Genomic DNA, 17572 nt, shown 5'->3' with positions numbered 1-17572 from the left:
AAAAGCTGACCCGAATCTACCTCTAAAACAAAAATAAAAGCAAAATAGTGCGGATGCCCGAAATCCGAAACACTTCAGTTTTAATGGAAGCAAGTGACTAACCTGCTCTCGAGAGGTGTTTAAATATGTTAATGACGCTATTTGCCATGCACTTGAACAGACTTTTGGATATAACAGCTGAGAGCTGAACTCGGGAAACCTGGCAGCTGAAGAGAACCCTCAGATCTTTCAGACAAGTGCCTTTCCCGCACTGCTAGTGGGCCAGGAAGACCAGAGTGCTTTCCTCAGGGCCCAAAAGCAAGCCTGTATTATTTTCCACAACAACCTCTTAATCCATGATCTCTTCAAACCCACAACACCCCCCATTAGCCCCATGCCCACAATCTTCAGGCTTCAATCCACCGATTATCTCCCCAACTCAATTTCTCTTCAACAGTCACCCCACAATCTCCTCCCATGCGCCTCACACCGCCCCCCGCCAACTTGCAAACTTTTCAATAATTACACCCAATCTACAAGTTCCACTCAGCCCACACTTTAATCCACATCCCTGCAACCTCTGCCCAACCCACGCTCCCCCTCTCACCAACCTCCCTCTGTACTCAGCCAGTGCAGGCATGACCCCATCCTCACCAGCCCAACAACACTTCAGCCGCTCAATCACATTGTCCACTGAGCAAGAAACAGACAAACGGTTGAAATTAGGTCCTATTGTTAGAGTTGGCAGGACCTCTGTAGTACCTGCATTTCTGGGTTTCCCAGTCACCACAAACCCTACAAGATGTGTTATTATAACATTGAAATTGAGCTCCCACAGCGCTTTTGAGCAACTGAATTAAATTTGACACTAGGCAGCCAGGTTTCTCAGGGTGAGATAACCCAGAACTGAAATTGAAACGTGAACAGTTGGAGCAAGCAGTTAAATGCTTTTCATAGAATGATGAGTACTCCCTGCAATCTTTCAGGGAAGTTTTCTGCTGCAATTAGTTTCTCCTCCACTTCAACATGTGATCCCAAGCTTTATGACCAGAAATCCTTGCCTCCCTCCCAACTGGCAGCCCAACGGACAGTACGGTGGCACAGTGATTAGCACTCCTGCCTTATAGCACCAACACTCGGGTTCGATTCCCGGCTTGGGTCTGTGTGGAGCTTGCACGTTCTCCCTGTGTCTGCGTGGGTTTCCTTCGGGTGCTTCGGTTTCCTCCCACACTCCAAAGATGTGCATGTTAGGTTGATTGGTCATGCTAAATTCCCCCTTAGTTTCAGGGGGATTATCAGGGTAAATACATGGGGTTACAGGGATAGGGTCTGGGTGGGATTGTGGTCAGTGCAGACTCAATGGGTCAAATGACCTCCTTCTGCACTGCAGAGATTGTATGATTCTATGATATCTGTCTTATGGTTCTACAGTCCTTGTCAATCCCCGTATCCACTATGCCCGATTGGCAGGGGCCAACTCCAACATCTTGTCAATCTGGCCGAGTGCTGGGACGTAACTGAATGTTAAATTCAGCGGGATCCCTGTTGTCTCAGGATTTCCAGCTTCCACTCCTCCTCCCATTTTCCCCTATCCCAATAAATATCAAGACCAATTAATCTCTTTTGACGATCTAAATAAAGCCTTGTGGTAAAATCACAGCACCAGTGCTTCTTGACTGGCCTGACCTCAGGAAAATTATGCATTTTTCAAACCAATATCTGGAGTGTATGAATAATGATCATGAAAAGCAGGACTCTTCTGGGTTTAAAACAGATGGCATTGGAAGAGGCATTGAAAAGATACATTGTTTAAGGCAGCTAAGCATTGATAATACTCTTTACTGTCCTCCAGTTGGTCTTTTGCATCACTATGGAGCAGAATTCACCACCTGCCAGCAGAAATAGAAGCAATGTGGACGGCTAAGAAACAAGCTATTCTTTCCCTGTTGGTGCCCAGTTCTTGGTATTGTAATTCTTACTCAGTACAAATATGCATAGGATATAGCACAAACAACTGTGAAATTTGATTTGGATTGCCACAACTCAGTTATAGGTAGTCTCATGAGGGAGAGTGAAAAAAAAACATTTCCAGGACCTGAAACTGATCCTGTGGGGAAATCACTGCACAAACCAAAGTATGTATATATGTCATGGTCGAAATACCTTCTCGTGCTCCATTTGTGCATTAAAATTGTTTCAGCATATTGTTTTTTTATCCCTGGCTACAAATTCCACTTTGAATGCCAGGCTGAAACTTTCCTGTGTTTGCTAGTTAGTAATAGTCTAAAGTGAAATGACTTTGGGCAATCGTACTTGGCACTACATCGAAAATCTTTTGGAAAGGTCAAGAGGATGGCTCCTGTGGGAAATTGAAATGTTAGATTAGTGCAGTATGAGAATGCTGCACTGGGGTTAGTGCAAAGACATGCGATGTTGCTGATTAGGAGTTTTACTGAGTTACCTGTCATATGCCTAATCTGAGCGCTAAATACAGACACTTCCTCATATTCTCAGCAATTGCACAAATGAATCATTTAATTGTGGAGAAAAGCAAGCATTTCTTCACTTTTGTAAAGAACAATTTGCAGTGTAAAGTGAGGCGCTCTGCTTCTCCATAATGCAAATAACCCTTAATGGGGGAAATAAACACCTTCAGCGGACATAAAGGAAATATTTTCTCTTCTGCAGCACCGATCACATTTAAGAGAAATCTCAACCTCTTACCGGACAAAACTTGAAGGTCAGCATCATTTCCAGTTCTGGAGCTTCCGGGGTTTTCTGCCAGGCAACGGTAGGACCCACTATCCCCTGCCTGAAGCCTGCTGATCACCAAAGATCCAGAGGGCAGGACAGCCATTCGGGTGTCATCAGCACTTAACTTCAGATCTTTGTAGTTTTTCTGCCAATGAATGGACGGCATGGGCTCACCAGTAACTTCACATTTCAGTAGGGCGATGTCTCCCACATAGGCGGACACTGACTTGGTCTGCGAGATGAATCTCAGTGGACCTGGAAATAAATAAGTTGATATTTATTATATGTTACTGAAAGTTGATGGATAAAAGTCAAAACTTTGACATTACACTGATTACATGACACAAGGGTTATTGCTTTCAGTGGAGCAGAGCTTTACAATGACCTCCTGGCATTATCACTAGACTATTAATCCAGAAACTCAGCTAAAGTTCTGGGGACCTGGGTTCGAATCCCACCACAGCAGGTGGTGGAATTTGAATTCAATAAAAAATATTTGGAATTAAGAATCTACTGATGACCATGAAACAATTGTCGATTGCCGGAAAAAAAATCATCTGGTTCACTAATGTTCTTTGGGAGAGGAAATCTTCCATCCTTACCCGGTCTGGCCTACATGTGAATCCAGATCCACAGCAATGTGGTTGACTTTCAACTGCCCTCAGGCAACTAGCGATGGCAATAACTGCTGGCCAGCTGGCGAAGCCCATGTCCCATGAATGAATTAAGAAAAGGTTACAACATGGGAGAGGTTTACACAAAGTGCTTTTTCTTAACTATTGTTTAACTACTAATATTAAAGCATAACATAGATTAGAAGAAGTGACTGGGAGATGCAGGGAATGTACATTTCGAGCATTTGGGAAGATTATTATTCAGGGTACCGACTACTTTTGTGGGTTGGTGCATTTCTTTTTCCACATGCAGTTCACGTTCAAACATGAACTGGATTGTTGGAACGGAAGAGTATGAAAAATTCCAGAGTAAATAAGTATTGCCCATTCAAGTCTAATAAGATTACTTGGACTCCATTATGTCCTTCCCATTCCCAAAATGATAGAAATATCTTCTGTTGGTGTAAACATTTTTACATTGAGTCCCACAATTTAGTTGTGACTTGAGCAGAACATTGGCTGCAATTCACCATAATTTCATAATAATTTAGCGATCTTATTCAGACACAACATAAAGAAAGTTGATGTGAGAATGGAAATGTTGCATTGATGCAAGTAGTGCTGACTTTATAAGGCTTAGAATAAAAGTTCCTTCTTGTGACAAGTTAGAGCGAAATTTTGATGGCATCTCGATCTATGAGTGCTTGATGCCCTACATTCTGATGAGCACTGAAACCAAGCCGAGATATAAATAGACACCTTTCTCCTTAATTGGCTGAATGTCTTCTGGTAATCCAAACTGGTTAAAAAGTATATGAAAAAAAACATTTTATGGGACTATAATAACCAACATACTACCAGAAAAAATTAAATCCATAAAATACACTAGTTTAGCCTCATCTGGAGTACTGCTTCCAATTCTGGGCACTGTACTTGAGGAAGGATGTGAAGGCATTGGAGAGAGTATAGAGGAGATTCACAAGAATGGTTCCAGGGATAAAAAACCATAGCTATGTGGATAGAGTGGAGAGGCTGGATCTGTTTTCCTTGGAGAAAAGAAGGCTGAGAGGAGATTTGACAGCGGTATTCAAGATCCTGAGGGATATGGACAGGGTATATAGTGCAAAACTGTTTGGTCTCAAGGATACATCAAGAACTAGAGGGCACAAATAGAAAATAATTATCAAAAGAAGTACACATGATGTGTGGGTGGTTGGATTCTGGAACAAACTTTCTGAGTATGTGGGGGAGGCAGGTTTGATCGAGGTATTCAAAAGGGAATTGGATTGCTATCTGAAAAGAGTGTGAAAGGTTATAGGAATAACACAGGTGAGTTGGACGAGGCAAAATGCTCTTTTAGAGTGCCAGTGCAGACTTGATGGACCGAATGGCTTCCTTCAGCACTGTAACAGCTCTGTAATTCTGTCAATATTACGTTCATTATAATATTAATTTTACATATATATTAATATTGTTAACAGGCAACTTTGGTAATACTCAGCAAGTAAAAATAGATTAAACTCATGTATAATTGAATTGAACTTTCTCATTATCTCTTGAACTAATGTTGACAGTAAATTTTCTTTGTTTAAATTCATCTATATAATAACGTAGGAGATAACACTAATCTATAAAAGTGGGTGGGTTGGAGTTGGATGAGATGTAAAAATGTTTAAATTCTCAAACCTCACCCTAATTCACCACTTCCAGGTTAAATGGAGGTGGGACAGAGGTAGGGACCAATCTGTGCCCAAGAGGTGTAAGGATAATTTAATTATTATAATGAGACTGGGAGTCTTGCAATAAACCCTTTTTACAGACTTAACACAGGCCAGCAGATTTTCACAGATCCTGGGAAACCTTGCAGCTCAAGAGAGTTTGGTACATTTTCAGGGAAACGTCACACATTCCTACAGCAATGCTTGTGGGGCAAGCGGAGCAGCAGTGCCTCCCCCTGCCCCACGAAGCTCACCTCCTTCCCTGTAAAACTCCTACACAGCTGTTAAGAAACCTGAATATCTGATTTTCCCCATCAAATCCCCTCTCAATTTAAAAAGCCTGACCCTGTCAATATCAGGTTGTTACAGTTTCAGACTGGAGAAGGTCTTCAGTCCATCAAACCCACATATATACAGTATCACGGCCACATTTCAAAGAACAAATAACAAAGAAAATTACAAGACAGAACGGGCCCTTCAGCATGCCAAGCCTGCACCGACCATGCTGCCCATGTAAAACAAAACCCCCTATCTTTCCAGGGGTCATATCCCTCTATTCCCATCCGATTCATGTATTTGTCAAGACGCCCCTTAAAAGTCACTGTCATATCTATCTCCCCCAACAGCGAGTTCCAGGCACCCACCACCCTCTGTATAAAAAACTTGCCTCATATATCTCCTTTAAACCTTGTACCTTGCAACTTAAACCTATGCCCCCTGGTGATTAACTCTTCCACTCTGGGAAAAGGCTTCTGACTAGGCCCCTCATAATTTTGTAGAATTCTATCAGGTCGCCCCTCAACCTCCGTCATTCCAGTGAGAACAAACCAACCTCTCCTCAGAGCTAATGGCCTCCATACCAGGCAGCATCTTGGTAAATCTTTTCTGTACCCTCTCCAAAGCCTCCACATCCTTTTGGTAGTGTGGCGACCAGAATTGAACACTATATTCCAAGTGCGACCTAACTAAGGTTCTTTATAGCTGCAACATGACTTGCCAGTTTTTAAACTCAATGCCCTGGCTGATGAAGGCAAGCATGCCGTATGCTTTCTTGACTACCTTCTCCACCTGCGTTGCACTTTCAGTGACCTGTGTACCTGTACACCCAGATCCATCTGCCTATCAACACTCTTAAGGGTTCTACCATTTACTGTCTATTTCCCATCTGTATTTGACCTTCCAAAATGCATTACCCCACATTTGTCCAGATTAATCTGAGGAGGACACTGGGTTGCAAGGGAGTAGAATAGACAGTATTACAGTTGATAAGGAGGATGTGCAGGATATTCTGGAGGGTCTGAAAATAGATAAATCCCCTGGTCCGGATGGGATTTATCCAAGGATTCTCTGGGAGGCAAGAGAAGTGATTGCAGAGCCTCTGGCTCTGATCTTCAGGTCGTCGTTGGCCTCTGGTATAGTACCAGAAGATTGGAGGTTAGCGAATGTTGTCCCATTGTTTAAGAAGGGGAACAGAGACTTCCCCGGGAATTATAGACCGGTGAGTCTCACTTCTGTTGTCGGCAAGATGTTGGAAAAAATTATAAGGGATAGGATTTATAGTTATTTGGAGAGTAATGAATTGATAGGTGATAGTCAGCATGGTTTTGTGGCAGGTAGGTCGTGCCTTACTAACCTTATTGAGTTTTTTGAGAAAGTGACCAAGGAGGTGGATGGGGGCAAGGCAGTGGACGTGGTATATATGGATTTTAGTAAGGCGTTTGATAAGGTTCACCATGGTAGGCTTCTGCAGAAAATGCAGATGTATGGGATTGGGGGTGATCTAGGAAATTGGATCAGGAATTGGCTAGCGGATAGGAAACAGAGGGTGGTGGTTGATAGTAAATATTCATCATGGAGTGCGGTTACAAGTGGTGTACCTCAGGGATCTGTTTTGGGGCCACTGCTGTTTGTAATATTTATTAATGATCTGGATGAGGGTATAGTTGGGTGGATTAGCAAATTTGCTGATGACACCAAAGTCGGTGGTGTGGTAGACAGTGAGGAAGGGTGTCGTAGTCTGCAGGAAGACTTAGACAGGTTGCAAAGTTGGGCCGAGAGGTGGCGGATGGAGTTTAATGCGGAGAAGTGTGAGGTAATTCACTTTGGTAGGAATAACAGTTGTGTTGAGTATAGGGCTAACGGGAGGACTTTGAATAGTGTGGAGGAGCAGAGGGATCTAGGTGTATGTGTGCATAGATCCCTGAAAGTTGGGAATCAAGTAGATAAGGTTGTTAAGAAGGCATATGGTGTCTTGGCGTTTATTGGTAGGGGGATTGAATTTAGGAGTCGTAGCGTTATGTTGCAACTGTACACAACTCTGGTGCGGCCGCACTTGGAGTACTGTGTGCAGTTCTGGTCCCCACATTACAGGAAGGATGTGGAGGCTTTGGAGAGGGTGCAGAGGAGGTTTACCAGGATGTTGCCTGGTATGGAGGGGAGATCCTATGAGGAGAGGCTGAGGGATTTGGGATTGTTTTCGCTGGAAAGGCGGCGGCTAAGAGGGGATCTTATTGAAACATATAAGATGATTAGAGGTTTAGATAGGGTGGATAGTGATAGCCTTTTTCCTCTGATGGAGAAATCCAGCACGAGGGGGCATGGCTTTAAATTGAGGGGGGGTAGTTATAGAACCGATGTCAGGGGTAGGTTCTTTACCCAGAGGGTGGTGAGGGATTGGAATGCCCTGCCAGCATCAGTAGTAAATGCGCCTAGTTTGGGGGCGTTTAAGAGATCCGTAGATAGGTTCATGGACGAAAAGAAATTGGTTTAGGTTGGAGGGTCACAGTTTTTTTTTAACTGGTCGGTGCAACATCGTGGGCCGAAGGGCCTGTTCTGCGCTGTAATGTTCTATGTTCTATGTTCTATGTTCTAATCTCCATCTGCCATCTCTCCGCCCAAGTCTCCAACCAATCTATATCCTGTCGTATCCTCTGATGGTCCTCATTGCTATCCACAATTCCATCAACCTTTGTGTCATCCACAAACTTACTAATCAAACCAATTACATTTTCCTCCAAATCATTTATATATATTACAAACAGCAAAGGTCCCAACACTGATCCCTGAGGAATGTCACTATTCACAGCACTCCACTCAGAAAGGCACCCTTCCATTGCTATCCACTGTCTTTTATGACTGATGTGGAGATGCCGGCGTTGGACTGGGGTAAACACAGTAAGAAGTTTAACAACACCAGGTTAAAGTCCAACAGGTTTATTTGGTAGCAAAAGCCACACAAGCTTTCGAAGCTCTAAGCCCCTTCTTCAGGACCTTGCCTCATATATCTCCTTTAAACCTTGTACCTTGCAACTTAAACCTATGCCCCCTGGTGATTAACTCTTCCACTCTGGGAAAAGGCTTCTGACTAGGCCCCTCATAATTTTGTAGAATTCTATCAGGTCGCCCCTCAACCTCCGTCGTTCCAGTGAGAACAAACCAACCTCTCCTCAGAGCTAATAGCCTCCATACCATCCTGAAGAAGGGGCTTAGAGCTTCGAAAGCTTGTGTGGCTTTTGTTACCAAATAAACCTGTTGGACTTTAACCTGGTGTTGTTAAACTTCTTACTCTTTTTATGACTGAGCTAGTTCTGTATCCAACTTGCCAGCTCACCTCTGATCCTATGCTACTTCACCTTCTGCACCAGTCTGCCATGAGGGATCTTGTCAAAGGCCTTACTGAAGTCCATGTAGACAACATCCACTGCACTACCCTCATCAATTATCTTTGTCACTTCCTCAAAAAACTCGATCAAGTTAATGAGACATGATCGCCCTTTTACAAAACGATGTTGCTTCTCGCTAATACATCCACTTATTTCCAAGTGGAAGTAAATCTTGTCTCGAAGAATCCTCTCCAATAATTTCCCTACCACTGATGTAAGGCTCACCGGCCTGTAATTACCTGGATTATTTTTGCTACCCTTCTTAAACAAAGGAACAGCATTGGTTATTCTCCAATCCTCTGGGGCCTCCCCTGTAGCCAGTGAGGACCTCCCCTGTAGCCGGCGTCTCCACATCATGACCTCCCCTATAGTCAGTGAGGATACAAAGATTTCTCTCAAGGCCCCAGCAATTTCTTCCCTTGCCTCTCTCAGCATTCTGGGGTATATCCCATCAGGCCCTGGGGACTTGTCTAACTTAATGTTTTTCAAGACCCCCAATACCTCTTCCTTTTTGATCTCCACATGACCCAAACTATCTACACACCCTTCCTCACCAATTCCTTCTCTTTGGTGAACACTGACGCAAAGTACTCATTTAATACCTCGCCCATTTCCTCTGGCTTTGAGTGGGCCAATGCTCTCCCTGGCTACCCTCTTGCTCTTTACATATGTATAAAAAGCCTTGGGATTTTCCTTAATCCTGCTGGCCAATGACTTTCCATGACCCCTATTAGCCCTCCTGACTCCTTGCTTAAGTTTCTTTCTACTTTCCTTGTATTTCACTCTTGCTTCGTGTGTTCCCAGCCTCCTAGCTTTGACAAATGCTTCCTTTTTCTTTTTAACTAGGCTCACACTATCTCTCGTTATTCATGGTTCCCAAAACTTGCCATACTTATCCTTCATCCTTCCAGGAACGTGCCAGTCCTGAATTCCTATCAATTTACACTTGAAAGCCTCCCACATGCAAGATGTTGATTTGCCCTCAAACATCTGCCCCCAATCTACATTCTTCGCTTCAAGGTATTTCAAACACCTTGAATCTCATTTGTTGACAGGAACTTATATAGCTACTTCCTGAACCCATTAAGATTTTGTTTCCCACCACTGGTGCTGGTAATCTTTTAGATATACTCCACATCCCCTTGAAAAAACAATTCCTACAGCAATTCGTATTTTCATTTGTTTCCCTTGCTTTATAAATATGAGCACTTGTGTTTAAATTCTGTGCCTGGCAGAAAAACCTAATAGAAATCAATTTCTTCAAGCCTTATAAAGAACCATTCTTTTAGGTCCCAGGCAGTGGCCTTCTGCCACTCAATCCTGCTCCCACCTGAAAGCTGGTGCAATCCAGCCAAGTTTGTACCGGAGAGTGATGGGGCCAAGAAGGTTAAAATCTCACATGCCTGATGCTGCAGACAGCTGGACACTTTGCCTTCTGTCTTGGCTCCCTAGCTGCTCTACAACCCTAAAATACATTAGAGTTGGGGTTTAGGGAAACTCCCTGCTCATCCTTAAATTGTGCATTTAGAGCATTAATATATATGGGTGCCTGAAGAAGGCGTCTCATTTTAGCATCTCAGCTGAAGGATGGCATGTCTACCAATGCGGCATTCCTTCAACACTCCACCGTGAAGCAATCCACGAGTTGTTAATAATGCCTATGAGTTCATTTATTTCCATTATGGCTATTTCAACTGAGATGAGAATTGCGGAACAGCAACCACTGTGTTTTCATGCAGGTCCAGCAGTGTATGCTGTAGCAGTAACGATGTAGAGCAACAGGAATTAGACCTGAACAGAGTAAAAGTGAACCAAATACAAACAAGAGTATCGGCAGGTGTCTCCAAACCAACAGTGGGATTAGCAGTTTGTGTGATCCTGTCTGTGATAAGATTAATTGGATTTCAGTTTGCCTTTACACATTTATCTAGTGGAGGATTGAATCTCAGTTCATTGGTTTTGACAAGGCTTTTCAAACAGAAGATTAGAATATACCCAGAGATCTATTTGGTCCGGAGCCCAGCACAACAAGCATAGACTTGGAAGCAAAAAATAATGTTTTAGGGACTGGATTTGAATCTAATCCAGACTGATGGAATGAAAGTCTCTTCTTTCTTCCAGTTGTAAAACCCATGATGAAATAAATTAGACTAATCTCAACGCATCTCTCAGTTGACATGAACATATAGGTCGAGCAATAACTTTCTTTGGCGCTATAAGTTATAAACATAGTGGCTTATACATGTACTGAGTCAGACATTTGTACTATAGCCCCTGTCTTCCCTGATCACCCCAACTGCCATTCTACTCGACCTGACTAACCCCAAATCCGACCCGAAACTCCCCCCCACCACTCAACCCAACTACCCCTGACCTGACTACCACCCCAGTCACCTGACTACACCCCTGACCCAGCTATTGCCCCGACCAGCCAACTCCCCCACTGACCCAACCCAACTACCCTGACCTGACTGCCTCTCTAGCCACCTGACTATCTTTCTAGCCACCTGATTGCAGTCCTGACCCTACATGACCTCCCCTATCCACCTCAACCACCTCCCCACTCACCCTCTATCTACACATTCACCCAGCTAGCCACATATCCACCCACCCTGTCACTTACCTATCTGAATACCTTCCTCACCCTTGTACCCACCAAACCATCTACCCACTTAACCACCCACACATTTGGCCCATGTATCTACTCACCCATTCATTCAGCCATTCACTGACAAACACTCAAAAGCCTAGACCTCTAAACTTATTGATAGAATATGGCGGCCAGTGCTGTAGAAAGGGAAAGTGTCTGGTTTTCCTCAAATCTCCTCCGACAGAGTTCCTTAATGGACGTTGTGGAGTTCTGTGACAGCCGGGATCAGTAGATCCCAGAAAAAAGTGCTCAGCAATGTCAGATTGGAAAAAGTATGGATGATTTAGAAAGTCTTATTAGAAATGAATTGCTACCTCTAGCATTTTTTCTTGATATCTTAAAAACAAAATACTCTGGATCCTGGAAATCTGAAATAAAAACAGAAAAACTCAACAGTCTGGCAGCATTTGTGGGGGGACAAAGAAACAGTTAATGTTTTGATTCTGTATAACTCTAAGGCCAGGGTTCACCACCCACCCCTCCCACAATGCCCTTGGTGGTGAGATCTTACAGTGCCGCCGAAGTCAATTACCATTTGCATTGCTCGCCGGCCACGCCGCCAGAGAGTCCGCCACGATGGGTCACCTTCACCGGGATCTTCCAATTCTTCCAGCAGGAAGGGCTGGAAAATCCTGGCCTAAAGGTCATACAGACCCAACATGTTAACTCTGTTTCTGTGAGACCTGCTGAGTTTTTCCAGCATTTCCCGTTTTTTAAATCATTGGAGTTTTGGAGATGAGGTGGACCAGTGGAGTTCTCCACTCTTGATTTTTCCTGTAATATTCCATCTCCGGTGGTACAGTGGTTAGTGCTGCTGCCTCACAGCACTAGGGACTTGGGTTCAATTCCCGGCTTGAGTTACAGTCTGTGTGGAGTCTGCACGTTCTCTCCGTGTCTGCGTGGGTTTCCTCCAGGTGCTCCGGTTTCCTCCCACAGTCCAAAGATGTGCGGGTTAGGTTGCTTGGCTGTGCTAAATTGACCCTTAGTGTCAGGGGGACTAGCAGGGTAAATACATGGGGCCTGGGTGGGATTGTGGTCGGTGCAGACCCAATGGGCCGATAGGCCTCCTTCTGCACTGTAGATTCTATGATTCCTCTTCCAACTGACAACTGGTTCACAATTTCACATATCTAAAATGCAACTTTTATTTTCAATGGTATGTAATATCAAATATGTGGTCGTGAGAATTTGTTGAATGAACTAAACACTGTTCAAACCATTGAGTTAATCATTCAGGCACTGCAGATGATGCAGACGTGTCCATTGCTCAACACCAGTGACAAATCTACTCATTTGGCAGAATTCCTCCAGCCTTTTTACGCATCACAGATTGAATTGGTGGCTTCAAGCGATACGACCAGCTCAATTTTCACACGCTTTAAGTTGATTGCAAAACTGTCTTTGAAGGCTGCCCTCAAGTAAACAAACTGCTTTCTGAAGTTGCACCAACCTCAACAATGTAAGAGAAATGTTTTTAAAATTTACTGGGAAAAAATAGAACAACAACAACAACTTGTATTCATATAACACCTTTAATGTGATAAAATATCCCAAGGCACTGCATAGGAGAACTGACAAAACATTTCACACCCAGCTGCTTCGGAAATAATAGTCCAGATTGTCAGGTGTTTGGCGAGTCAGAAGATACGCCGCAGGACCCTGCGGAGGCGCCAAGGCACTGACTCCATGGGAATTTGCCCAGGAAGTTTGAGTTTCCAATAGGAAATTCCCTTGCACCCCGGGACCCTCTTAAAAAGTCTCCACCTCTCAGTCAGTGTTATGTGGTACTTACATGAATAATTATCCACGAAATGGTAGACAAAAAAATCCTACTCTAATTCTTGGGTAACAATATAAATAACCCACACCAATCACTCACACTCATTCCCCCAGTCTTCTGACTCTCTGACAACCCACTCCCGACTTGACCTGATAACACCCACCATTACCCAATTCCTCCAACACCTTGACTCCAAATCCACCTGACCTGACCTCACCGCCAAACTCACCTACCAGCCTACCAAGCTGTCACCCACTTACTTCAACAGCCCTAACCCTTTACCCATCCTGCCTCCTTAACCAGACTATCCTCTGACCCACTCTACTGCTTCACCCACTTACCTTGCCCATCTACTCCTTCACTTAGCCATCATTTTTCACTATTATTCATTCATGGGATGTGAGCATCAATGGCTGGGCCAACACTTGTGGCCCATCCCTAATTGCCATTGAATTTTCTTAATTGTCCTTGAACTGAGTGGGTTGCTGAGCCATTTTAGAGGGCATTTTAGAGTCAACCACATTGTTGTGGATCTGGAGTCACATGTAGACCATACCAGGTAAGGACGGCAGATTTCCTCCCCTAAAGGACATTTGTGAACCAGATGGGTTTTTACGACAATCACCAATGGTTTCATAGTTACTATTCCAGATCTTTATTGAATTCAAATTTCACATTCTGTCATGGTGGCATTTGAACTCAGGTCCCCAGAGCATGATCCCAGGTCTCTGGATTACTAGTCCAGCGACAATATCAAAATGCCACCATCTCACACTCACCCAGCTACCTTACCCATCTTACCCCCTTACAACCCTATCCCCTCACCCACCCTCACCCCTTACACATCCTAACCCTTTAGCCACTTTAACCCCTCACCCACCATTTTGAAAAGTAAGTTTCAAAGGTTTTACACTTGGCTTCCATGTCCTTCCAATGCCCTACATTGTTTTTTCTACCCCCATGCCACTCAAAAAACCGCTTTGAAAAAAAGAACTGCTGTTCTTACAACCCTTTAAAAGTGTCCAGCTGTGACAGCTATTCGTGATATCAATACCAAAAGTTTTCCTTCACTTCACACCCCTTTTTCTTATCCAAATAAACATACAGACATTGGCAAAATACAAGAAAGAAAGGCAAACCTATAACATCATTAAGTTGTCGAACAATTAAAATCAAACATGCTACTTCCACCTGACAAAAGAGACCCTCTGCTGAGCTGATTCATTTGAGAGTCTTGGAGCTCATCCAAGCATTCATAATGAGCCTATTTGGAGAAACAGATGTCTGCCATCTGTCTCTGTTCATACAGTTTCCAGATTGCTTCAGTTCTTTCAAAGTAGATTTCTGAACGAGTGTTTTTCTTCTCCTGGAATGTCAAGACTTGCCACTGATATTATATGCTTCTTGTATGGTTCTATATATAATAACAATGAGCACATGAGCATGGAGGGTGCATAGAAAAGGCATGGGAAAATGTAAGGGGCATGGAAACACCACAAGGGTCTTGTAAGTGGCATCAGGGAATGAGAGTATGGATGGGTGAGGGGTTAGGGTTTGAAGGCCTAACAACTTTTAAAATGACAGGCACAAGGTCCCAGAGAACTAAGGCGAGCATTCGGAGTAACCTGCCTCCATGGTGACCTCCAACATATTCTGGAGTTGTTGGGCTCAACTTGATCTCACACTCACTTCCCTGAGTGAAAATTATGTGTAACAGGGCTGTTTGTATCGAGTCTGTCAAGTCAGGAATTCTTCCAAGTTGAGTCTTGGCAATGAAAATCCAAATAAACGGCTCAGTCTGCTAAAGTTTAGTTGAAAGAAATTTTACTAATTCAGAACTGGATGTCAGGCAATTTAGAAACAATGGAGATGTCAAGAGAGGTGATAGTGAGGAAGAGTTGGGTGGCATCAGCATACATGTAGAAACTGATGCTGTGTCTTCAGATTATATCACTGAGGGCAGATGAAAAATAAGAAAGACACATTTGGGTGCTGGTAGTGGTCATGGTACAAGAGCAGAAAAATAAACCACTGTATAGTATTTTCTGGCTACAACTGGCTAGATGAGAATGTTCGAGTTTGAACCTTGTCGATGGCAGAGAGACTTTGAAGGGTCAGCAAACCAGCCACTTGTCACAGAGAACTCAACCTCTGCCCTCCTTTTGTAGCCACAATGTTGATATGACTAGGCTATTTAAGCTTCTGATCAATAAAACCCATGGCCTATTTATGGTGAATGATGCTGAAGATGTAGAATGATGATGAAGGAAGTGTATGGGCGAACATGCCCCTGTCTACATAAACAGGGACGAAGTAGAAAGGGTCGAGAGCTTCAAGTTTTTAGGTGACCAGATCACCAACAACCTGTCCGGGTACCCCTACGCCTCTACTTTCTCAGAAGACTAAGGAAATTTGGCAAATTAGCTCTCACTAACTTTTACAGATGCACCATAGAAAGCATTCTTTCTGGTTGCATCACAGCTTGGTATGGCTCCTGCGCTGCCCAAGACCGCAACTACAAAAGGCCGTGAATGTAGCCCAATCCATCACGCAAACCAGCCTCCCATCCATTGACTCTGTCTACACTTCCCGCTGCCTCGGCAAAGCAGCCAGCATAATTAAGGACTCTACGCACTCCAGACATTCTCTCTTTCACCTTCTTCCGTCGGGAAAAAGATACAAAAGTCTGAGGACACATACCAACCGACACAAGAACAGCTTTTTCCCTGCTGCCATCAGACTTTTGAACGGATCTAACCTGCATTAAGTTGATCTTTCTCTACACTCTAGCTATAACTGTAACACTACATTCTGCACTCTCTCATTTCCTTCTCTACGACCGGTATGCTTTGTCTGTATAGCGCGCAAGAAACAATACTTTTCACTGTATGCTAATACATGTGACTATAATAAATCAAATCAAATCAAATCAAAATCAAAAGATGGCGATGTCCTGAAAGGCCAGGGGCAAAAGATTCGATTTTTGTTTTTGGAAATTGTTTTTCTTCTTTCACAGGATGTAGATATTGCTAGTCAGAGCAACATGTATTGCCCATCGCCAGTTGCCCTTGAGAAGATGGTGGTGACCAATGTTCTTGAGCCTCTGCAGTCCATGTAATTTAGGTACACACGCAATGCTGTTGGGAAGGGAGATTTTGACCAAATGATTTTTTTTGTCATATTCATTCATGGGTCATAGGCATCACTGGCTGGCCAGCATTTATTGTCCATCCTTAGTTGCCCAAGGACAGTAGAGAGTCAACCATATTTCTGTTATCCAAATAGCAGTTTACATCCCACCCTATGTGGATATGAAGACCATGCTGGACAAAATATATACCACCACAAGTAGCCTTGAGACAAAGCATCCTGAGCCTTGTTCATCTTGGCCGGCGGCTTCAAACATGCGAAGCTCAAGATACCACCAACACATCTCCTGTTCCATCAGAGGCCCAAACATTCTAGACAACTGCTACACAAATATCAAACATGCCTATCATTCTATTGCCCGCCCACACTTTGGTAAATCAGACCACAAGGCTGTGCTCCTGCTCCCGGCTTACAAGCAAAAACCGAAACAGGAGAATCCATTAAAGAAAGTCGTGCAATGTTGGTCTGAGGAACTGGATGATCTCCGATGGGACTGCTTCAAGTCAGTAGACTGGTCAATATTTAAGAACTCAGCGACCAAGTTGAACAAGTATGCCACTATAGTAACTGACGTCATTAGTAAGTGTGTAGAAGACTGTGTGCCAAAAAAGCAAATCCGTGTGTTTCCCAACCGGAAACCATGGATGAACAGGGATATCTACTGCTTGCTGAAGTCCAGGTCTAAGGCGGTCAAGTCAGGTGACCCTGACCTATACAAGAAATCCAGATATGATCTACGGAGTTCCAGCAGAGATGCCTTTCTGAAGGCGCAAAGGCAGCTTGAAAAGGCAGGTTGATGGTGAAAAAGACATATGGCACATTCGCCTTTATCAATTGGGGTATAGATTACAAAAGTAGAGAGGTCATGATGGAGTTGTATAGAACTTTGGGGAGGCCACAGCTGGAGTACTGTGCGCAGTTCTGGTCGCCACATTATAGGAAGGACATGATCGCACTGGAAGGGGTGCAGAGGAGATTCACCAGGGTGTTGCCTGGGTTGGAACATTTAAGTTATGAGAGGTTGTATAGGCTTGGGTTGTATTCTCTGGAGCAGGGAAGACTGCTGTGGCTTTGGAGTCACATGTCAGCCAGAGCAGGTAATGTTGGCAGATTTCATTCCCTAAAGAACATTAGCGAACCAGATGGGTTTTTACGACAATCGACAATAGTTTCATAGCCATCAGTTGATTCTTAATTCCAGATTTTTTTTTTATTGAATTCAAATTCCACCATCTGCCATAGCGGGGTTTGAACCCGGGTCCTCA

The 17572-nt window shown here is 43.7% G+C and overlaps 1 protein-coding gene across 1 annotated transcript in view; it reads right to left on the bottom strand.

The window, feature by feature from the left end:
• The window catches only part of dcc (DCC netrin 1 receptor), an 868461-nt gene that overhangs the window by 643796 nt on the left and 207093 nt on the right, over positions 1–17572 (bottom strand). Inside the window, exon 3 of the mRNA XM_078241787.1 lies at positions 2704–2988. Coding sequence (XP_078097913.1) covers positions 2704–2988 — 285 coding nt within the window. The remainder of the gene's footprint in view (positions 1–2703; positions 2989–17572) is intronic.

Source organism: Mustelus asterias, chromosome 1 (genome assembly GCF_964213995.1).
Source record: "Mustelus asterias chromosome 1, sMusAst1.hap1.1, whole genome shotgun sequence".
Classification (NCBI taxonomy): Eukaryota; Metazoa; Chordata; class Chondrichthyes; order Carcharhiniformes; family Triakidae; genus Mustelus; species Mustelus asterias.
Note: the sequence above shows the minus strand (reverse complement) of the source record. Positions and strands in the feature narration are given on the sequence as shown.